Source organism: Parasteatoda tepidariorum, chromosome 5 (assembly GCF_982258835.1).
Source record: "Parasteatoda tepidariorum strain Cologne lab strain chromosome 5, Ptep-v5.0, whole genome shotgun sequence".
Classification (NCBI taxonomy): Eukaryota; Metazoa; Arthropoda; class Arachnida; order Araneae; family Theridiidae; genus Parasteatoda; species Parasteatoda tepidariorum.
This window is the reverse complement of record NC_141759.1, coordinates 44,374,508-44,399,288: the sequence shown is the minus strand read 5'-3', so window position 1 is coordinate 44,399,288 and position 24,781 is coordinate 44,374,508. Positions and strand designations below refer to the sequence as shown.

The following is a 24,781-nucleotide window of genomic DNA, read 5'->3' as shown; positions in this document are numbered from 1 at the left end:
TGAACTATATTTTAAAAAATAGTGACATTTTGCAGATTTAGGCTGCTATTTCCTTATATATTGTGTTACATAATATAATAAGCAATGGAATTTTACCTTTCTTTTCAATTAGAGAGAAAAAAAATTTATGATTTTTTTTAATGTTTTTATTATTATTGTAAAGCATACTGTAAAGCTATCAGCATGTGGGGAAAAATGTTTTTCTTTAATATAAATAGTTAAAAATGCATAAGTTTTATTTTTTTTAGAAAATAAATACCTTATTAATGAAAATAATGTTTTAAAACGTTCCTGAGTTTTTTTCATGATCTCCAAATCAGATATTATATTTAAGGTTGTTTAACACTGATTAATCTTGATTTTAAACCTTGATCAAATGTTTATTTTAATCACATATTTAATTTGTAGTTGCTTTTTGCTTTTCAGAATAAAAACCCTTATTTACTTTAAAAATCTATATATTGAATTTCCTTTTTCTTTTATTCATATTTTTAGAAGAAGGGAAAAACACTGTTTTGCTTTTTAAATAGAATTAATATGTATAATCTAGTACTAATCTAGCTAAGTTTTTTTAATTATTGTACTGTATAGTTGTATTATGAGATAATTTTTTTTAAGTTTGTTTATTATAATAATTATTTGAAAAACATAGATTAAAATAGCATCAGAATTATTTCTGTTAGGAGACTATTTAGGCTACTATTTTTTATATGTATGGCTATTTTAAAGGATAATTGTAGTGGATTGTTTTAATTAGCATTTTTTGCTTAATATGTTCTATTTTCATTTAAATTTTTTGGGTGCTCCTAACATTATCGTATCAATATATTTTGTTTTGTCGATATTAATACAATATTAGAAAGCACTTTTTTTGTGGATATAATTGTGTGAGCTATTATATATTTTCCTTATTTTGTTTTCTGGCTTTTAATAATTTTTTTGTTGAATATTTTTAAAAACTTTTTTAATAACCTCTTTTCTTATTCCTATATTTTTTTAAATATTTTTTTCCATGTTTTCTCTATATTCTCTCTATATTTTTTACTTATTTTATGAGTTTCATGTACTTGCAGTTTATGCACAGTAAATGAAACTAATCATTATTTTTCTTAATTTTCTTCAATAATCTCTCTGTTCTTTTATCCTTTTTGTCTTTATTGTGTTATTTATATGTATATACATATGGATATAAAAATTCTTGTTGTTAAAATAAGTAGCGGTCATTTTAATTTAATCTGTCCATTTTTATAAATGCAATTTCTGCTGGGAAAAATTATCATAGTCTTCCGAAATTTGACATAAATTTTTACATAAACTTTCAAAAAAAGTTTTAGCTACAAAAAAAGGCTGTTTCTATAGAGTTAATCAAATAGAGTTCATTTTCATAGAGTTAATAGATTGAACTACTAATACCAGATTGAATAATGCAATGTAAGAAAACTGTTTGCAAAAATTAAAATCAACTTAAGTTTTTTAGAAAAGAAAACCAAATGTTAGTTTTTTCTTCTTTATTTCTAATAACGAAGTTAAAAATTATTAACCATTTCGATATTTGAAATGCTTATTTAATACTTAACTATATTTTTTGATTTCCAAATGAATTAGATTAAATCAAAAATTTTAAATACAGAAAGTTTTTATTTTACTTAATTTATTTATTTTTATTTGTTTCTATTTTATTTTTTATACATATCATTCAATTGTGTGTTTTATTTCACTTAATTGTTAGTATTATTTTTGGTCTAGAGCAAGATTCTAAATTTTATGATAAAAAATATTCATGTGTTTCTATGAAACTTTTTTTTACTTAAATATTATGGTTTATTTAATTAAAATAACTTATATTGATATTTTTTCATTGTGTGTTGTGTTTTATTATGTATTCCAAAGTACCTTTAATGCATAATAAAATTCATAAAATACAACACATAATATACATGCTTTTTAATTCTTTATTGTATTGTGTTTATTAATAATATTTTTTATTTGTTTTAATTATTGCTTCCCTTCATTGATTCCAATTCCTTTTTTTATTTTTTAATTAACTTATTGTATAGCTAAAAAAAATTTCTTATAATTTATTAATGCCTCAATATTCTTTATAGGTGAAGTTGAACTTTACATTGTTCAAATGGCAAATGGAACAACATTAATGAATAGTTCTGATACATCATACACTATGATGTTTCAAGAGGTATGATTCTTATTTTCTGAAATATTTTTCAAATTCATAGCAGTAGAAACTCAATTATTTGAACCATTTTCATTTTATCCAAATTTAATTACATAGTTTTTTTCCATTTCGTTTCTCTTCATGTTTTGCAAAAATTATGCATTTTGATTACTCAATGGTGTAAGATTGGAGTCTTTTTTTTCCGTTCCATATCCATTAAGTAGAGGGTCACCTTATTTAAAGAACACGTGTTTAAAGCCCAAAACTTCTGGATAGTGTTTAATATGTTTTTCTTTATTTAAACTTATTTGCATCTGAAATTTGTATAAATGTTAGAGCAATGTCAAAATATGTACATTAAAACTTTACTTTTCTTTCAGCCTGGCTATTATAATTTCACTGTATCTGCCTACAATCATGTACAAAAAACAACTGATCCTGTATTTTTATTTTTGTACTTAATGGAACCAGTTGAAGGCTTGATAGCAATAGACAATGTAAATGCTACCCTTGAAGAAGAAGAGGATAAAGAGTTTGAGGTATTTTTCAGTTATTTAAAAGAAATTTTCAGTTTAAAATTTTCAGGATTTAAAATTACCAAACAAAAAATTTCTAAATAAGTCAAGATTACAGAAAGTATCTAGTTTGAACTATTGCTGAACTGAAACTAATTGTGTTTCCACACTCTTGTCTTAACAGCATTTTTCGAAGCTCTTTCGCCAATTGAAATAAAAGAAGTCAGTTAAAATGCTTTACGCTTAAGGCAAAGCTATATAAATCAACTTTCCTTGTCCTTTAGAATGGACAATTAACCTTAATGTTTGAAAATTTATTAAATTTTTTTAAATTGCTGATTTTGCAGGATTTTTTTCACCTTGATTAAAATTTTTGAATTGATGAATAATTTTAAATTTTTGCAACTTTTTATGAGCCCAAATTGTGCAACAATTAAATTACTTTTTAAATATTAAAAAAATAGGTCCCAATTGCTTTTCATTTTTATCAAAAGTGTGACTTTTCTTCATATTGACGTTTTGCACCATTTTCAGAATTACCATAGTGGGTACTGGTTAAAGATAGGCAAAAAAATTGATCTAACTTTCATGAATATTTATTTCAAATAGCATATAATATTATTCACAAAAAAAGCATATTATTCATGAAAAGTGTTATTTTATATGACGGCCAAGCTTTTATAAAAAAAAAAACAGCCTTCATAGATTTAATTGATTTTTTTAAAAAAGATTTATTGTTTGTTCATTTTAGGTATATTTAGAGAGAATTGGCACAGACACGTGCTTACTAGTTGATTATGATGATGGAACAGTGCTGAGGGCATTTGGAAATGGCGAGACTTGCAACGATACGGCTGAAGAAGTGGTTTGGGAAGGTGAACTTGAAAATCCTCTTGTGATCCGACATTCATACATATCAAAAGGATATATTGATGCCTTCTTCAAGGCATTCAATGCCATTTCAGAAGTAAATACAACTATCAGGTTCTTTATTACCAATCAAACTTGCAAAGCTCCTGATTTGGCCATCAGGAATAGGATTCCAAATTATTACCTGGCTCCAGAAGTTTACAGGTTTGTATTATTAATTTTTTTCTTCTTCTTTTGAATTTACTCTCTTATAGTAGCTTTACCAAGTGTGTGCATTTTCATATCAAATTTTGACTGAATTAAACACATTTGAAATAAAGGTAAGCATTCCTGAACAAGTCCATTGTGAGGCAAGAGGTTAAAGTGTCACAATTTTATAACCTAGGGCATGATAGTGGCAATGTGGTCGGCATACTTCCCGAATAAGATTTGCTTCCCAGACTAAGCTGTTAAAAATCAATCTGAAGCTGGGTGGGCCTCAATCCATCTCTATGGATTGAACGCCAGTCCTTCACAATTACCGTTTTACATATTTGGAATAAAGTAAAGCATTCCTGAAAAAGTCCATTGTGAGCCTAGAGGTTAAGGCTCTACAATTTTATAACCTAGGGCATGATAGTGGCAATGTGGTCGGCGTTCTTCCCAAATAAGATTTGCTTCCCAGACTAAGCTGTTAAAAATCAATCTGAAGCTGGGTGGGCCTCAATCCATCTCTGAGGATTGAACGTCAATCCTTCACAATTACCGTTTTACATATTTGGAATAAAGTAAAGCATTCCTGAAAAAGTCCATTGTGAGCCTAGAGGTTAAGGCTCCACAATTTTATAACCTAGGGCATGATAGTGGCAATGTGGTCGGCGTTCTTCCCAAATAAGATTTGCTTCCCAGACTAAGCTGTTAAAAATCAATCTGAAGCTGGGTGGGCCTCAATCCATCTCTGAGGATTGAACGTCAATCCTTCACAATTACCGTTTTACATATTTAGAATAAAGTAAAGCATTCCTGAAAAAGTCCATTGGGAGCCTAGAGGTTAAGGCTCCACAATTTTATAACCTAGGGCATGATAGTGACATTGTGGTCGGCGTTCTTCCCAAATAAGATTTGCTTCCCAGACTAAGCTGTTAAAAATCAATCTGAAGCTGGGTGGGCCTCAATCCATCTCTGAGGATTGAACGTCAATCCTTCACAATTACCGTTTTACATATTTGGAATAAAGTAAAGCATTCCTGAAAAAGTCCATTGTGAGCCTAGAGGTTAAGGCTCCACAATTTTATAACCTAGGGCATGATAGTGGCAATGTGGTCGGCGTTCTTCCCAAATAAGATTTGCTTCGCAGACTAAGCTGTTAAAAATCAATCTGAAGCTGGGTGGACCTCAATCCATCTCTGAGGATTGAACGTCAATCCTTCACAATTACCGTTTTACATATTTGGAATAAAGTAAGGCATTCCTGAAAAAGTCCATTGTGAGCCTAGAGGTTATGGCTCCACAATTTTATAACCTAGGGCATGATAGTGGCAATGTTGTCGGCGTTCTTCCCAAATAAGATTTGCTTCCCAGACTAAGCTGTTAAAAATCAATCTGAAGCTGGATGGGCCTCAATCCATCTCTGAGGATTGAACATCAGTCCTTCACAATTACTGTTTAGTGCCTTAACCATTTTGCCATTGTGTCTGATCTTAAATATCTTAATTTTAATAGAACTTTGTATCTTATTCTCATCATTTACAGTAAATAGTTTATTATTTTTTATTCAGTAAAATATTTTAGAATTTGGGAACTAATAAGATTTGCTTCCCAGACTAAGCTGTTAAAAATCATTCTGAAGCTGGATGGGCCTCAATCCATCTCTGAGGATTGAACGTCAGTCCTTCACAATTACTGTTTAGTGCCTGAACCATTTTGCCATTGTGTCTGATCTTAAATATCTTAATTTTAATAGAACTTTGTATCTTATTCTCATCATTTACAGTAAATGGTTTATTATTTTTTATTCAGTAAAATATTTTAGAACTTGGGAACTAATATTAAAATAAAACATAAAATTTTTTGTTTTTTAAATTTAGGATTGATATTTTATTGTGCTTAATATTTTATTTTACAATAAGTTTCTTTCAAAATTTTCCTTATACTTTGTCTTTCTTTATTTTATTGCACATAGCAGTCTTGAGTCAGGTAGAAATGAGGTGACAAATTTAAAAATTCCCCCATCTATTTAATGGCATCTGTCCAGCAAACAAACAATGCATTCCAGGAACAATGAAGCAATAATACAAATTATGCAAAAATTATCTTTTATTATCCAATGACTTTATCATTAGTGTTTTTTTTCATGAAAAAAGAATAATTCAGCACTGTAAAGTTCAGATTAAAACAAAACTGCTGATTTAAGTTTCTTAATTTTTTTTTGTCGCTAATGGCTATTATAAGGTAAAAAATATTTTTTATACACCTATCTTTCTTTTTATTGTTATTTTGAAAATTAGGAAAAATAGAAGAAAATAAGATTAGGCTTAACTTTGTCTTATGTATAATAGTAAAATAACATTCCAGTTACAGTCTATTGTGGGGCAGGGTAGTTATGAAATGTTTAGGCTCAACAATTTCATGACCAATGGTATAATAATTTTATTAGTCTTTTATTTTTTCTGTTTGTATTAATTTGGAACTCTGAAACATTTATGTTTCAGTAATTACCTTATGTGATGAACTGAATTGTCTTTGATGAATGAAAATTTTTTAAGCATAAATTAATGTTTTTATCATTATTAATATTTTCACCATCTCCTATTAGGCTTGAATTGCACTTTTGATTAGGAGATTTAATTTTGCACTTAAACAGAAAATAAAGCTGCATAAATTGTATTTCATTGGTGCAATTATTATTTCTGATTTCCTTAAGTATTCTTAAATAGCTCACTTTTTTTCGTTTCATACTGGGATTTTAATGGGTGTGTGTGTTTTTTGTTGTTGTTTTGTTGCAATTTTTTGCTCTTTTAATAATTTTGTTTTGTGTTTTCCATAATAGGTCTATACCTGTTGTGTTATACTCTTATACAACAATGAAGTGTAACGATTCAAGCGAAACTGTGAGATATTGGAGTGGTTACCGATTAAATGAAACAAATGGATTAGTTCTTGAAGAAATCGATTTGACCATGGTAGATTCATATAGAAAATCTATGCTGTATTTAAGGCCTTTCTTATTGAAAGGAGGTCTTTATAAGTTCAAATTTACTGTGAATATGACAGGTAATTCTCACATTTGATTTAATTATGATTTTAAAGAAGATTATTTTTTATGATTTTTTTGATTGATTTAGATAGAAGATTTGAAATGGAAGAATTGACAGGAAGTTTTTTAACTTTAGTTGCTTAAATATTAAAGATAGTTCTGAACTGAATTTAGAACAGTTTTTTGTGTATTATTTTATTTAAATTATGTGATATTTTGATATTTAATTAATGGTTTTTCAAACCAAAGTTTTCTAATTGTTGAATACAAATAATGATGATACTAAATAAAATCATTTTTTTATTCATTATTTTAAATCATTATTTTTAAATTGGTTTTGTGGCTTTTACTATTTGACGTACAATAATTTTAAATTGCTCTTATGAAACATTTTCTTCAAGCGTTCAAAACAAACCAAGATTATTTTGATTCTTTTTCCTACATTTCTTTCATTTTTCTATTATTTTGATTCTTTTTTAAAATGATTGAGAAGTTAAGTTTCGAGTATCCTTTTTTGTCATTATTCTGTTGTTTCAGAATCTGTATCAAATTGAATAGGTGATCACTACTAAAATAGTAAGTTATTTTATTGTTGACCAATAACTGTTAACCTAAGTAATCATAAATCATTACCTAAGTCATTAACATTTTAAATTTGGTTCTTTAATGTTCTGTAGCTTGAAAATAATATATTACAAATTTATGCTTATTTCTTTCCACTTATCACTCCAACTAGCTATATTAATTATTCTTATGGTAAAATCTAATACTACTTCCATTTTAAAGTAATTTTTTTGTCTCAATTTATTCAAATTATATTTCAATTATGAATGTGTTTTTTTATGAATCTGATTAAAATCATAATTCGGCTTAAATAGTACATATGCATAAAGGCCTGTCTATTCATACCAAGTTCTTGAGCAATCGAGCACTTTGAAGAATTTTTCTGTTCAAGAAATTAAACAATTTGTTGACACTACCCAAGTTCTTGGATGCTGCTGATTGGTTGGATGAAAAATTTGCACATGTGCATTGTTCATATTCAAAATTATAAAAATCATGGTCTACATGAAGGCAAAATAACGCAATTGAGTCCTAAAAGATTAATTTATTTAGAATGTAATATACGAAAACGGACACCAAAATGAAAAGATCATATTCCGCTCCCTGATGTTATGAAATTTTAGAAGCTGATTGGTTATGGAAGGAAAAACTTGGACAGAATTTAGAACATGCTCTATCACCCAAGACATTGGACCAAGAGCTTGGATGATCATTTACAAGATAAAAGTTCCAATCAAGACAAGTTTACATCAATTTCCACCAATCTTGTTTCAAGAATTTGGATTGTATAAACAAGCCTAAGTACTTACATGAGCTGTAAAGTTAAGAACTAATGTGTAATCTTTCCCTGTTTTACTATATACTTTAATTGAATACTGACCTTGATATTTAATTATGCACCTGCTGCAATAAATATCTGAAATATACTTATTCATAATTGGAATCGTACTTATTCATTCTTTTTCTAAATCTTAAATTTATGATATAGCACTTGATGGTTTTGTCTCAATTTTTATTAACATTGTATTTTAGTTATATTCAAGTTCAATTGATATGGTTTACTAATTTCTTGTGTTTTTTTAACTGTATTTTTTTTCTGCTTTTAGTATTTATACAAAATCCTCCGCTAATTCTTGTGAGAGCTGTTGAAACTTACGTTAAAGTAGTGCCTTCACCTGTTATTGTTAGACTCACAGAAGGAGCGCAGTCTCGTGTGACTCGAGGCTGGGGACAAGGCTTAGTTTTAGATCCTGGGCAGAACTCTATTGACCCAGATGATGAAAACAACAAAGTATATTTAATATTTTTACTTTTGACTTATTGTGCTGTTGCTATTATTATTTGTGTAGGATAACATAAATATGCTAATTAATCTTTGGGAACTGTACATCTCTATTGAAAAGTTTTAAAAATGACAAAATTTTAATAAATCATTAGTATTTAAAGAAAGTTCCATCAAACTTTTAAATTGTCACAAAAAGATGATCCTATGCCTAGTATATAACATTCAACTTGCATTCATAACTGCTTTTCTTGAAAGGTTAAAAATTAAGTTTTTTTAGAAAAAAGCTTTCAAGCTTTTACAAACTATAACAAGCAAATAAAGTCAAACGTTTTCAAACAAGTAAAAATCATTTGTATAACTGGAACCTTATTTTATTATAAATTTTTTTTTTGATATATCAAACAAAGTTTATGCAAAAGCAGAACTTTATTTGAAATCAAATAAAAAGAATAAAATTATGATAAAAATAAAGATTTGTATACTAATAAGTCTCAAAATAAGTAGGCTGTAAGCCGCAATCAACTGTTGTCATATTAATTTCCGAAAATATATAATTTTTGTTAAATGAAATGCATTTTGTAATTAGATAAGAGAAGTCCTGTATATTTTTGTTTCTATTGCATTTCAGTTCATAGTTGAGTGCTAAAATTAGTTATTTTATATAGAACCATAAAATATATCAGATTTTTTTTTAATAAATTAAATATCTTATAAATTTTTTTCTGGATAACAATATTATATTATTTGTTTTAAGATTTTTTTAAATCAGAATTTATCACTCAAAATAAAATTATTCATGTGTCATATTGCGTAATGTTTAATATTAAGTAATATTTAACTATATTTAATTGGGGAAGTATTTAATGTTGATTTCCCCTTATGTTAAAAAATGGTAAAATGTTACATTGACAATTTTTTCTTAGATACTAACACTTAGTTCTCAGTTTTTTATTTTTATTTTTACAACTTAAATTTTTTGTGGCAATAGTTCCAAAGCGTTAAATTGAGTAAAACTGAAAAGCTAATTTTATTTTATTTCCAATGACAGTTATGAATCTAAAGCTTGATTCTATCCTTAGAAAACAAACAATCTCAAAAGTAGAAATATTATGCACACAAATTAATTTTTCTTTGACTTGTAATTTGTCTCTGATTCAGTTAAAAAAAAAGGAATGTTAAATAATGCTTTGTATTTACTAAATTACTTTGTTTTATATTTAGAATTTTACGATTAAATGGTTCTGCAGACGTTTACCTGGTGAAGTTATAAACAGAAATCTGACTGAAGATTTGCAAAATATGTCAGATCCCATCTATGATCGGAGTGTCTTATATAGAGAAAGGCCAACTGGCTTGCCCCCTCCCAGCTCAGATGAGAGCAGTGAAGAAGAAGAAGGAGCTCTTGATGGTTTGTTGGAGGAAGCAGATCTTGGGGGATGTTTTGGAAAAGGGCCAGGTTTGTGCCACAACTTTTTTTATGATTTTCTTTTTGTGTTTGTCATTTTTTTTTTGTGTTGATCATAATCATATTAACAATAATTTAATAATTTGCACATTTTGAACTTGTGAATAGAGCAAATCTAATCATTGTCCAAAAACTTAATTCTCTGAGCTATCCAAAAATTGTATCTGCATTTAAGATTAAGAATAATCTGAAACATCTTCAAGGAACAACATGAATCATGACTAATGTTCTATGATCTACATGAGGAGATTAATCTACCTTTGTATAGGAAAGATTTTAGAAAAAGATGATCAGTATGTTTCTAATTACATCAAAAAAGAATTTAAGAAAATATTTAATTTATTATTGTTATAAAACATTCACATAAGAAGGAGATATAAGTGAAAAAACATAAGCTGAAACATAAATTCAAAATAACCATTCTCATATGGTAGAGCTGTCACATTTGATGGATCAGCTTTGCAGGATGCTCCCTTCTGCTTCCTTCCATCAAAATTCCTGTTTATCCTATGCAGATCCTTAAAAAATTTTGATGTTTAAAATCTTCATCATAAAAATTTAGAAAATCTTGAAAAATCCATGAAAGAAAATAGTCTTTTATTCTTAAAATGTCGCAAAAATCCTTAAAAAATTCCCAATCTGGAATCCATAATGTTTTGAGGCTTTAAAAATGCATATTTATTTCTTTGCACAGGTATTAAAAATTAGCCACTGTATAAGAATAATGTATTAATATCAACTACTGAGGGTTTAATTAGCAATATAGTAACGAGAAAATACTAAACTTTTTTTTATCAAGTTCATAAATATTTTTCATGCCAGCCCTTTCTCTACTTATTAATTAATGGATGTTATTGAACAATTTTCTATTTAATAAATTATTGCACACATTATATATGTATATTTATTTTTATGTAGTACAGTAGGGAACCGATTATCCGGAACGATCGGGACCATCGCTATTCCGGATAACTGATTTTTCCAGTTTTCTGAATCTCTACAAAAAGCCGTTTTTTTTATTGTTAAACCTAACTAAAAAAAATTTTTTTTAATAATCTTAAAAGGAAGAAGAAATGATGAAGTAATACACTAATGATTATTTCCAAAATGATGGTAAGGTAAACATCTTTCAAAAAAGAAAGAAAAATCCTAAAATCTTATGAGGAAAAAAAATTTTTTTTTTTTAAATGGTGGGAAAATTTATTGAATTTCGTTCCGGTTTTTTGGTTCTCCGGTTTTCTGATTTCCGGATAACGGGTTCTGTACTGTATATGTACATTTATTTTTATATATTTGATGTGCATTGAAAGTTTATAGCTATTAAAATCCAACCCTAATTATAAACTCAAAACAGAATAATACTCAGAAAATCTTTCTGACTGTGCTGCTGTTTATTTATATTATTTTGTTTTTCCACTTTTATGTACTTAAGATAAATATTTTTCATGGAATTCAAGTGCATTTTAAGCATATAATATTACCTGTAGCATGATATACATTATTCAACACTTATTTTCTATTTTTAGGCATGATTAATGTAACTGAAGGCTATGTCAATTGGAATACAACAGTATTTCGACGATCTAATGTCACTTATGAAATTATATTGAAGATAGAGATGTCAGATAGAGACCCTAGTTGGGGTGGCTTACAAATAGTACTTTTAGAGCACATACCTCCTGTGATTAGTGTCGAGTAAGAAATTTCTCTTATCAACAATTTTTATTTTTACATATTGGATATGTTAATTTGCAGTTAATTAACTCAGGGATTTTGCTAGACTTTGAAAACAACTGGTCCTTAGTAAACAGGATTAGAGCATTTATGTGTCCCGTTTTACTGAAAGTTGGTCCCTATTGAAATTGCACTATTATTACCTCTCACAAATGGAAGAAAAGTGTTTGTATTTAAGAAAAAGAAACAGTAATTATTTGAACTAATAATTATTTGAAGAATAATTATTTGAATTTGATTATTTTATTAATTATTTGAACCTGAAAGAGAATGTTGTGTTTGAAAGTTGTATCAAATTAACATTAATTATCGTCAATTTGTAATTTTTTTTTATCGCATAAAGCATATTACGATATTTGTTTACCTTAAAAACCTAGTATTCGAAAAAAATCTAAATTTTTGACTTTTCAAAATCTCAACGATTCTGGATATAGGGCTTTCCACTGTGTTTAGATAATTTACTACATACAGGCAAACTTGTTTATTATGAGCCCTGATTTTACGACTAAAAGTGAGCCTGAGCTAAACTTTGTAAGCAAACCATTGAATTGATTTTATCTTTTATTCCTTTCATTGCTCATGAACTGTACCTGGTCAAATTATAAGATACACTATAAAATTCTGTGTAAAATCTTAACTATCAGGTGATATTATACAGCTTTATTGTTTTTACACAGCTGAAACCGAATTGCACTTGTTTACGTTCGTGTATCAATGGGTTAACATTGTAATACAATATTCTAAAAATAAATACTAATAGGAAGTAGGTATATAAGAAAGCTCTTGAATAAAAACCCATTACATGTATGTTTAAATATGAAAGTATTGTATATAAACTTGTGCAAAACATGTAATTATTAAAAAACTTCAGTGTGTCTAATAATTTGGTCTAATTAAAATAATATATTCATATAATACTTGATGTAATAAATATTCTATATTTAAATAATATATTGTCTAATTTATCCAGGGACTGTATTTGCCTATTATAGTCAACTCTAGTTAAAGGAGCTTCTTGACTAAAAGCAGAAATTACTTCTGCCCTTTCTATCTCATTATAAACAAGTTTGACTGCATTAATTTAGTTTAAAAATAAAAAAAAGAAAGTTATTTAGTCGTTTATTTGTTTTTGTCTTCAGCTATTTTATAATGTTTTGATCATTTTCTGACTTTACTTTGTTTCTGAAAGTGTGTAATATCTTTCATAGGTGCCAAACTGAAAAATTATGCTACCCCAATGATCCAATTGGCCAGCGTATAAACCCTGTTAGAGTGGGTCTGATTGGATTGTGCAAAGACGGCTGTGATACTGAATTGCTCTATGAATGGCAAGTGTTTGGAGTCGATGCAGAAGGCAATGAAACATATCTCGCTGAGGCCGGAGAGTTTCTTGTTGGTAGGCTGAGTCATTTCTATGGTCTTTCAAACTTTCCTTGATTTAAATTTGTTATTTATTATTGATTGAAGACTTAATAAAACAAAGAACAGTTCACATTATATGGTCTAGCAATGATTATTCAATTTTAATACATTACCAATAGAATGATATTGGTCTTCAAATCATAATTACATGTATAAAACAATGTTTTATGCAACATTCTGTGATTAATGGTTCTTGAATCAAATTCATATTGTTGCTTTTGTTGTACAATATTGTACTAATGATCTATTGTACTAATATTCATTTTTAAAAAAAGCATGAGATCTTGGGAGCATTTTATTAAATAATTTGAATGTGGTTTATAAAAATAGCTTTTAAACATTGTAAAAGAACTAGCAGTGCGATTGAACTTACTGTAGATGTGATATAACTACACTTTGTGAACTCATAGTTAAAACTTTGACAAAAATTCAACACCTCTTTAGTCTCTTCTCGGATTCCCGTATTTATCTTACTTCAAAAAACTAATTATTTATCTTACTTCAAAAAACTAATTATTTTTTGGTCACCGCATCTCCTTATGCTTGATAAAGCAAATACTGAATAATGTATTAAAAGAAATGTTTAGTGTATAACTGGATTTTGTACTCATGTTTTTATTTTTCTTGTATATTTGCCTAATTGAAATTTAAAGTAATATAAAACTATTTTGAATGGTGTTTTTTTTTATGTATATTTGTCTCATTAGAATTTGGAGTAATATAAAACTATTTTGAATGGTGGGTGAAAATTTCAATCATATACTGTTTAATGTTAACTAAATTAGTATTAAAAATTAAGGATAAATAATATTTTTTTAGGTGCAACTGAGAAAAAGATGGCTTTAAGTGAAGACTTTTTCAAGGAATATTATCCAACTTATGGTGATTTTATTGCCAAACTGATAGCAGAAAATGAGTATGGATTAAGAGGAGAATCAGATCTTTTCCTCCACATTAATCAACCACCCGAAGGAGGGAATTGCACAATTGTGCCAGAAGTTGGAAGAGCGCTGATTGATGTTTTTTCTGTCAGCTGTCTTGGTTGGCAAGATCCTGAAGGAAAAGAGATTGAATATTTTGCATTTTGGAGTAAGTATTGATAACATTATATGTTATTGATTGTGTTATGTTCATTTAATATTTTAAATTACATAACGATTAAAATCTAACTTGTGTTTAGCATTTTTGCTGTTAATATTAATTTTATGAGGGAAAAAAACTAAATTCTTTAAGAAATCACTAAATAATATAAATCTATTTTTCTATACATTTTTTTTGTCATGCTGCATTTTTTTTGTTGGTTTTTCTTTATTTAACTTAATACAGTTTTTTTATTATTACTTAACTGGATTGAGCTACAATGGTTTTATAATGAATTTTTGGTTTATATAATTAGCATAATAGAAATGTTTTTATCGAGTTTGTATAAATGTTACAAGCATATCAAGAGACTTGCAATCTTTCTCTCATTGATATTCCAAATCTTTGTTACATTCTCTAACAAAGATTTGGAACAAAGATTATGTTCTCTAACAAAGATTTTCTACCTTGTTTTTAGTTCTCTTTTTTTTAAGGATTTGTAATGAAACACTTTTAAAATATTTTTAAAACATAGTATCTCTGTTTTTTTTATTTATTTTATCCATGAGCATAATTATTAACGTAAGGAATGAAACCCAGTTGACAAGATTATTTATATTCTAATTAGTTAATTCTTCAATTAATATTTTATAATTTACAAAAGAGATTTATTCTATTATTTTCCAAACTCTATTACTGCTTCACAGAAAATTAACTTTTTCAGGTAAACACGCACAAACAAGTGACAGGTTTTATTTCTTCTGAATTTTTTAAATTTTTACTTTAAACTTTTGTAAAGCAGAATTTAATTTATTTACTTCCAGTACATAATACAATTTAAGTTTGTAGGCAGTCTGGTGAGTCCAGCTTTTATATCATTGAATGCTTTATACAGTTTTCGCCACCATTTAAACAGAGTTTGTGTGCTGTTAGATTTCAAAATTCAAATATGCAATAAAGTTAAGGTGGCAATAAATTAAGGGTTGCAATAATTTGAGACATTGAAACATATACTAAGGTACTGAAGTTTGCTAAGAATAGTTTTCAATTATAATTATTTTTGATTCATTCAAATAACATAAAAATTACGAACTGTTAAAAAGTTAAGTTTTTCTTGCTGGTTTCAATTTAAAATCAACTTTATTCACCAAATACTTTTATGTTATTTTTCTTTCACTTACAGAGACGTATGTTATAGATATTTAAATATTTTTAGAATAGCTATTTTTTGAAACTAGTGCTATGTTTTGGTTTAAAACTAATGCTTCATTTTGGTTTAAAACTAGTGCCAAATTTTATTTTGAAATTAAACGGGCCAAAACATCAAGCTTAAAGTCTTCTTAGGTAATAACAGTTCCGATAGCCTATACATGATAGATTTTGTTATGTGATATTATAACACCTATGCTTTTAAATATAGCTTGTACCATCATTAAGTTGAAATGTATTTTTTTTCTAGCCATTCACAACGACACTGCTGCACTTATTTATTTGAGTGCTGGTCCTGACCCTGAAGCTCAACTCGTATTGCCTTACGGTCTCTTTGAATTGGGTGTGGATATAAAAGATAAAGAAGGAGCCTTAGCACGAATCAATATTACTACAATGATGGTAAATCTTTTCACATTTGCCTGATCTAATTTTTAGAATCTAAAGAAAGTGTTAATTTTGAGATGTATATGAATTAAGCTTAACAGTGTAGAATAAAATATTTTTACTACATCCATAGTCATATTATTCATACGATTTCTGTTTTATAATGGAGAAACTTCTGTGTCCTTACCCAGAATAAAAGAGGAAAAATACATACATACTGAAGAAAAATGGAAACAGATTACTAAAAAAATAAGACCCCTTTAACCAATTCTTATTTTTCCTTGTGTTTGCTATTTTGCAATTTTCTTTTGCATTTCTGTATTGTGACACTGAAGAAATAAGAAATATACAGCTGATGCTAAAGTATATCTGCTTCTATGATTATTATTTGTGTGCTCTCTTTGTTTTGTTTTTTTTGCTTTATTCATAATTTTTAAAATTAGTTTGTTTTTAATAGTGAACAGAATAAAATTTCAATGAAGCATATTTTCTATATTTAGTGAAGGTCAGAACTTAAATGTTTGATGTTTGGATTATAATTATTTCTAACTGATACAGTTTTTATTAGTAGTTGTATTATCTTTTTTTTGTAAGTATTGATATTTGAATTAAGAGTTTGCTATTGTTTTCCACATACTTTTAAGTTTTTAGTTTATTTTCTTTTTTTGTCAAAAAAATATTTGCTTTTGGGTTAATATATATTAGCATTGCAATGGATATATTGTTTTTACTAAGCATCTATTTTTTAAATATTGATTCCTTAAAGTGGATTTTATATCTCTGATAGCGTGTAAATAATTCTGACTGTTAGCTAACTTTTTAATCTAACTGTTTTCTTTCCATATATTGACTGTGCATGCTTATTTATTATTTTTTTTTGTGCTTATAAAATGCTGCTAAGATAAATAATAAAAATAATAAAAGTGCAGTAAAATAAATTTTAGCATAGAAGCTGTTTAAATATTACAAAAGCATATTTTTAATTATTTTGGAACATTCTCCTTGTTTTTAAGTAAAATTAGGAAATTGCAAAATGGAAGTTTTTTCTTCTTCAAAATGATAGTCTTAAATTCCAGATTTTATTAATGTTTGCAATTTAAAGCAGGTTTATTTTTGATTTTTCTAAAAAAATTTTGGAAGGTAATCACTATGATTACAAATAAATGTTCACACATGATAGGGTGGACAGGTAGCATGGTTAGGAAATTGGGCTATACTATGCTTTTGGCTGCTTTTGTTACTTCAAATCTAAATTGCATGTTGGTTCAGTGAGCATGTGGGCCAGTTCTGTTTAGGATTTTCTACGGAATGAGCCCTAGACTTGCCAATGGCCTATTATTTTAACACCTGTACTATTTAAATAATCAATTAAATTTATAGTTATTTTACTTTCCGTTATGGTGTATGACAGTTAAGAGTTTAAAAAAAATTTCACCTCATTTTTTCTTGTTAGTTGGAACCACCATTTAAACAAGACTATGATAATTTTATGAATAACAGACAACTCGAACAAGTAGAAGCCTCGGGTGATCAAGCTCGGATGAACCAAGTCTCTCAAGCATTATCATCACTGATGAGCGTGCGACTTCCTCTTGATGAGAACAGCACATATGAGGAGGTTACTACAAGTAAGGAAATATGTTATTGTCATTTTTTGCCAGCTGTACCTGTCGTTATTGTTGCTATCGAGAACTTAAAAATCTAGAAATGATGTCATACTACAACTTCATGTACCACATTAAAGTGTCTTATAATTCATTGATTCTTTTTAAATCACCTGACTCTTCCACAAATGGGTGGAAGAGTGGGTGACCAAATATATATATATACATATATATATATATACATTTGGTTGAACAATTCTTTCCTAAATATTGCTTTTTTTAATCTAATAGCATAAATAGAGCTTGTTTGTGATGTTACTTATGACAGCCAACAGATTTATGGAATATTCTTGGCTATCTTGCCATGCTGGATTTGGTTTGTTTCTTCTCCCCTTTTTTATTCGAATTGAAATAGGTTCTTAATATTATGGGCCAGTATTAATTTTTTAGTGTTCAGAAAATTACTATCATTCAATTTGTACAACGCATTTTGATTTTTACAGCTGATCCTGGTTTACTGGACAAAGAAGCTGAAATGAAAGCTCAAACACGACTTAAAATGGTTCGATCTGTAGGAAGTGTAATGAATACTGATACATTGGGACATTTAGAGCAAATTGGAAGTGCTCTGACTGCAATTGCTGGTGAAGGAGCTGGCATTGATAATGAAGGAATGGTGAGTGATTCTTCGTTAAATTTATCTGAGAATCTTCGAAATTTTATAAATTATTGTAAAGCTTTGAATATCTTTTACTATATCATTGCTAGTATGATTTTTTTAAATTAAAAGTATTGTTAGCTAAATAAATTTTTATATTGTATTTGATGTTGTACTCATCAAGTATAGTATGTAATTCATATAAAAATTGCCTTTTTTAGTATTTATTGTAGTCATAGCTTAAGACAATATTAATTGAATATCAGATTTTTCTGAATGATTTTTGAAACAACATTTTACCAACCAGAGTTTATTAATACATTATAAAATATTATCATCACAAGCCTTTTGTGTGCACTTGAATAAAAAGTTAAAGAAATTTGCAAACGTGACAGTTTTGGCTGTCAAAAGCTATTTAAAGTGATAATGAAATGTTTTTAAAATTTCAATGGCACTTAAAAACATAACATTCTTATCAAACTTTTTATATATCTGTGTATCTTTAACTTATTAAAATATTATAATAGACATAAAATGTTAAAGCATAAATTTTCTATATATTAATGTTTGTGAAAAATTTTCATCTGAAGTTTTGTCAGGTTTGATGATATGTCTAGTTATCTGTTATGAAATTAAGCTGTATTATAAGCTAATGTAGTGTGTTTTAGCTTTATTTTACAATTTAAGTTTCAATTTGTTAAAAATAGGGTTAAGTACATAAATTTTGACATTTTGCAAAATTTAAATAAATCTTTACTCTGATAGATATTTAGATGCTGTATTCAGTTATGCTTATAATTTTTAGGATAATTGAATGACTAAGTTATTCCTCAAAACATTTAAATTGGGAAAAAAATGATGGACGCAACCATATTATATTAGTGGCATAGCTACTGTATAAATGATGTTTGCTCATGAAAAAAACTTGTTTGAAACTCATATTGAGGTGAAGTTTGCTTTCAGTGTTTCAATTTTCCAACCCCATCATTTTTAAATTCTCCCTTTTTCTAGTTTAAATTTTTAAAAAAAGCAAATGGAACATTTTCTATAATAATTGTGGGGAATCTTTCTAGCATGGTGTGTAAATAAGTTATTCTTAATAGTAAAATATTGATACTTTACTGGATCATTTAAAAAATTTAACTGTTCAAAATAAAATGTAAAACAAATTTGGAATTTAATTTTGAAAATTAGGAATTTGATTTTGAAATTCGGAAAATGAAGCATTTAAGAATAAAGGAAATGAATGTAATCCAAGCACATGCTATGAACTGAATTATTGTCCTAATGATTAGCAAACACATAGCTCTTTTCTATGTTCGAACTACAATATCATATCTTTTTTCTAATGGAGGATGTTTTAGTGGTTTCAGAATACCTTGAAATTTAGCGCTTTAACAGTCTGATAGAAGTTTAATTAAAATTATTTCTGAAATTCCGCTCAGTCATATTTTTTTTGTTAGTTTGAGAAATTTTTGTCCTTATTATTATAATGCACTGTTTCTGAATGCTTTCCAATTTTATCTTAAAATCCTCATGAAGTCATTTAGTGTCTGTTTTAATTTCAGGAAGCTATAATTATGTTATTAAATAAAACAGTCTCATTGGCAAATAATATGCAAGTGGAAGCGCCTCAACAACTTTTAGATTTTTGTATGTATGCAGTAGGAACTATGGGTGGAATAGTGTCGGTATGTATAAGTCTTTTGCTAAACAAATTTTTTTTATCCAGCTTATTTCTGCTCTGCCATCATTTAATTTGTTATTTAATCAATAAATCTAACCATATTTTATATTTTACCCTTTAAATAATTTTAAATATTAAAAGACTTAATTCAAAAATCATTCTTGACTCTGCACATATATGATTTGTATTCAGTGTCCAAAAAATAAATGAAACATCTCAAATAACGTTAAAAATCTAATCATCAGATTTTCAGGTACCAGGTACTCAAATATGCTATTTAGTTAATTCAGATGATATTTTCAGTTATGAAATCAGGCTTAAAAGCATACTTTGCCTGAATAAATAAGAATAAAAGAACAAGCTAAGTGACATTTTTAAAAATATTGAGATTTCTCGGGGAAAAGTTCTTATTTTAACTTTATTTAAATAAATTACATACATGATATTGCTAAATCTATTCATTCCGAAGATACTCAGTGAAAGATCTGGCTAAGTGACTTGGCGACAAACAGTCAATAAACAGGGTTGGGTTTTTGCCGTCAAAAACTGGTTTTTGACATAACAGTGGTAAAAACACGGTTTTTACCAGCAAAAACCGTCAAAAACCTACTGTTTTCTTTAATTTGGGGCATATAGCGGACAATATATTATTTTCACATAATTGCCTTTATAAATGAATGTTGTAAATGATTGCTATTGATTTTGCAACTATATACATGCATTCTTATAGACAGATATACATTCATACAGAAATATTGTAATATACTTATTGAAAATAGTGATACTTACTTTTATCATTATTGCTTGATTTGCAACGGATTCAAAATTTTGCACTTCTTAATTGTTAGAAATAAACAAACAAACAAAAAAGCTTGGAACTATTAATAAATTCAAGAACTAAAAAGAAGAATTTAAAATTTGGCATTCCTTAAATATTAGAAATGAGCTAGACAAAACTTGTAACTACTAACAAACTCTAAGTCAAGAATTACTGCTATTTTTTGTTGTTTGGGAAAATGCAAGAATCTGTTCTTAAATATCTTTTAACAACCTTTTTTCTAATTTTATTGCCCAAAAATGAATTAATTTCAAATTATAAGCAGTTAAACTCAAATAAAAATACAGTTTTACCAAAACTATGGGTTTTTGACAGAGGGGTTTTTGATCGTCATGTGTAAAAAACTTGCCAACCCTGTCAATGAAAAACCTTACAAAATTGCTTGCTTGGCATGAAATGTTAAGACGCAGGGAGAGAAAAAATTGTGAAAATGAAAATCTTGAAACAGCAGCTTCCATACATTAAGGAAGAATTCATGTTTTTTACGAATCAATAATTAAAAAAAGACAAGAACAAATAACCCTTAAACAGCTTCAACATACAATTTGTTTTTGGTTCACATAAGTTTGCGTTTGAGACACACTGCCTTAGTAAGAAATTTAATTTTTTCAAAGCTAAGTCGCATTGAAAATGAATGTTAATTTGTAATTAAGTAACTTTTTCTGCCTCTTATTGCCCAAAAATGTATACAATTTTATTCTATGAATATGAGCCTAAATGTGCTAGTATTTATTTTATCTTTTCAAACATGATTATATTTGATGAAAAACATTAAAAATCGTCCATGAAAACAAGCAAATGATCATTAAAATCTACATAGATCATTAGATAATCTACATAGATCATTCTTCCTCTAAGTTCTTCAAACTTTGTTGCTTGGAAAATTTCTGACAAGTTAACCTTATTTTTGAAAATAAAGAATATTCTACTGTTGTTATTGTTATTAAAAAAAAGGTGTTTCTGTTTCATACTTGGGTGATACTCAACATTTAATTTAAGTTTTTCTACCATGCATAGCAACTATCTAAGTTTTAACAATTTTTTACCAATAGTCCTACCATCTCTTTAGAATGCCTGTTGTCATTACTGACCTAATTTAGTTACTTACTGAACTGTGAGGATAATTAATTATTTAAAATCATAGTTTTTTTTCTCCAGATTTTATTTTTCAATTCAATATTTAATTTTTGCTTAGTATTTTCATTTCAACCTCAGGCAACTTTCGTTGCGCCATTAGGTAAAATTGTTTTTTATCTACTGACATAAAGTTAATTAGTCAGTTGCCCTAAAAAATGTATTTTTTGCATTAATTTCTTGGGAATTTAATGTTTGTAAGTGCGATTTGGTTCGTAATAATGTCATTGATTAGTGCTAATATTATATTATATTATATATCAAGCTGTAAAACCATAATTTTAATTAACATTTTAATGAGAAAGATTAAAATTTTAGTTGCAAGCCTTTTTTTATAATACCTGCTTGCCAAGTCTGTATTGCATAATTGCATTTAGTTCTGATTTTGGTGCATTAAAATCAATTTCTTTATTTATCTTTATAACTGCCTAGCAAAAACAGATAAAATCTTTTTCTTATGGATTTGAAAGTTTTTAATTTTTTCCCTTTTTATTTGCGTATTATAGAGAATGACGGAACAATTGATTTCTTGTGTTGTGTTGCCTACTGACAGACAAAAAGCTTTGGATTTTGAATATGATGTTGAAATCCCTCTTTATGAAGATGGGAAAGGAGAAGAAGAAAAAGGTATTTATGGAACTAATTTTTATAATCTTTAAATATATTGAAATAGGTTTACAGTAAAGAAAATAAAAGGCATAAATTTATATTCTTAAAAGCCCATTTTTAATTTTGTTATCCTGAAAATCTACAATATATTTATTGGATAAAACCTGTTAGATTTATACAAAGTTACACTATTAGATTCAGACCTTTCTATTTTAAATATTAGATTCAATTTTTAATTTTAACTTTCTTTTTTTTTTCTTAGTAGAATTTTTGCTATGCAATATTATATGATGCAATTCCATTTGGTAAAGATAAAATGCTATATATTTTGTAATGCATTTTATTATATAATAATTTGGAAAGTATATCATATAAAATATCCAACAACCCTCCCAAAAACTTATTGCTTAATAAGCTTTTGAACATAGCTTAAAACTTGTTGTTAATTTTCGTGAAAGTTAATGGAGGCTCTACATGCTTGAATAAATGAAAAATTTTGTTTGGAAATATTTTAAATACCTTGACTGATTGCTACTGCTGATGCTTGAATTTTGTGAAAATTAATGGGGAAATGGTTATGCTCACTTAAATAAATGAAAATAATAAGGAAATGTGAAAAATAGTACACTAAAATCTAATTTTTTACTTTTTTTCTCTCCCCAAACAAGCAAAGTTTTGTGATAGCACGTTTTTAGTACATACGTTTTTACTGTGTGTTTTTTCTTTTGTAACTTTTTTGCATTAATATTTTTTATAAACAATTTTTCGGTTACTAAAAAATACTTTTAAAAACATATCAAATCAAAAAAATTTTTTAAACTATTTTAAAGTTTAAGATTTCAATATTAACTGACATATGACTAAACAATTGTATTTTTATACTATAACGATAGGCTAAGATTATTGTGAACTTTAAATTATCATGATAATTTATTTTTAATCGGCAAAGACTTAGTATAGAATGTGCTTCAGTTATTTTTAAAATAGTAGTTGAAATCTAATTGAATTAAACTAAGAATATAAATAATCTTTATTTTTTTTTTTAAATGAAATATGTGAAACAAGGTTTTCTTATGAACCCTAACATTGCAAAATTTAAAAATTTTAAGTATTAAATAATCGCAAATAATACTTTCTTTGTTAGATTATTTTTCATAAATAATCTAATATAGTATAAAGCTGAAAAGTAGGAAAGGAATGAAATGCAATATTTAAAATAATTAGGAATAAGTGTATGTGATACAAATAATAAAAATATTTTATTTCATCAAATGTTCTTTTTTTTTTTAATCCAAAACAGGTTCCAGAAACAAAGTATGCATTTTTTTTTAAAGCAGAACTTAAATTGAATAATGTTTTACATGCATATCATTTTCTGTTGTGACACATTTTTGTTAATAAAAATACAAGTTACATTTTGGAAAAATATTTTATTGATTAGGTTTTTTAAAGCATTCTATTAAATTAAAAACTGCTTATGTTTTTGAGTTTAAAATGTATTAAGGCATACTGAATAATATTACAAAAAGTGATTAAATCACTTTTTTGTTTTGAATAATCTTATATATATAGTAAAAAATTTCTGGAAAAAAATTTTGTTAGTAACTAAAATTTATATACATATCTTTCTTCTTTTAGATAGTTTCTTTGATGGAACTATTCCTTTAGAAGAAGCTTTAAACAAAGCAGTTATTAAGCATGAAAAATCACAAGTAAGAAGATAAGTTTATTTATATGATTTATTTTAAATATTTGTCTTACATCAATATTTAAGTACATTGTACATTTATGCATAATTCTTTTGCTTCATAATCATGCTTCTTTTTTAAATACCCACAATTTTAATATTCAAAATTATTAATTTCAAAATTATGCTATTAAGTTTTGCTACATATACATATGAATTTAAAATAAAATATGCTGCCTCATTTGGTGATATTGTTTATTGCATAAAAATAGACATCTATTATTTTAGAAAAAAAAGTCTTTATTTTAAATTTATCCCTGCAGTTCTTTTGTATATTCGTCTTTCTCTTTTCAAAAGACCACACAGGATAAAGTAGTTTGTTTGGTATCTAAATATGTATTGTAACTTAATTTTTTAAAATTTTGAAAATTAGTAGTAAAATTTTTCCTTCACATATAATTTGTGGATTTCTTCTTTTAAATATATTAGCTGATTAAAGTAATCTGCTTAAATGATTTTATATTTAGATAAAAAATTGTTTTTGTTAAATTTGATCTAATTATTATACTTTATTAATTAATCTCTTAAATATGCTATTTAAATGTTATATTAAATGTTATATTTG

At 27.0% G+C, this 24,781-nt stretch overlaps 1 protein-coding gene across 2 annotated transcripts in view; it reads left to right on the top strand.

Moving 5' to 3' along the window:
* LOC107436602 (uncharacterized) overlaps positions 1–24,781 on the top strand; it is an 88,379-nt gene that overhangs the window by 33,562 nt on the left and 30,036 nt on the right. For both annotated transcript variants that reach the window (XM_043040586.3, XM_043040587.3), the window contains 15 exons: positions 2,106–2,194; positions 2,554–2,712; positions 3,440–3,762; positions 6,587–6,810; positions 8,464–8,648; positions 9,864–10,098; positions 11,634–11,802; positions 13,050–13,237; positions 14,083–14,352; positions 15,803–15,954; positions 17,393–17,567; positions 18,047–18,219; positions 19,770–19,892; positions 22,367–22,487; positions 24,108–24,181. In XM_043040586.3, the coding sequence (XP_042896520.2) occupies positions 2,106–2,194; positions 2,554–2,712; positions 3,440–3,762; positions 6,587–6,810; positions 8,464–8,648; positions 9,864–10,098; positions 11,634–11,802; positions 13,050–13,237; positions 14,083–14,352; positions 15,803–15,954; positions 17,393–17,567; positions 18,047–18,219; positions 19,770–19,892; positions 22,367–22,487; positions 24,108–24,181 (2,660 nt within the window). The remainder of the gene's footprint in view (positions 1–2,105; positions 2,195–2,553; positions 2,713–3,439; positions 3,763–6,586; positions 6,811–8,463; positions 8,649–9,863; positions 10,099–11,633; positions 11,803–13,049; positions 13,238–14,082; positions 14,353–15,802; positions 15,955–17,392; positions 17,568–18,046; positions 18,220–19,769; positions 19,893–22,366; positions 22,488–24,107; positions 24,182–24,781) is intronic.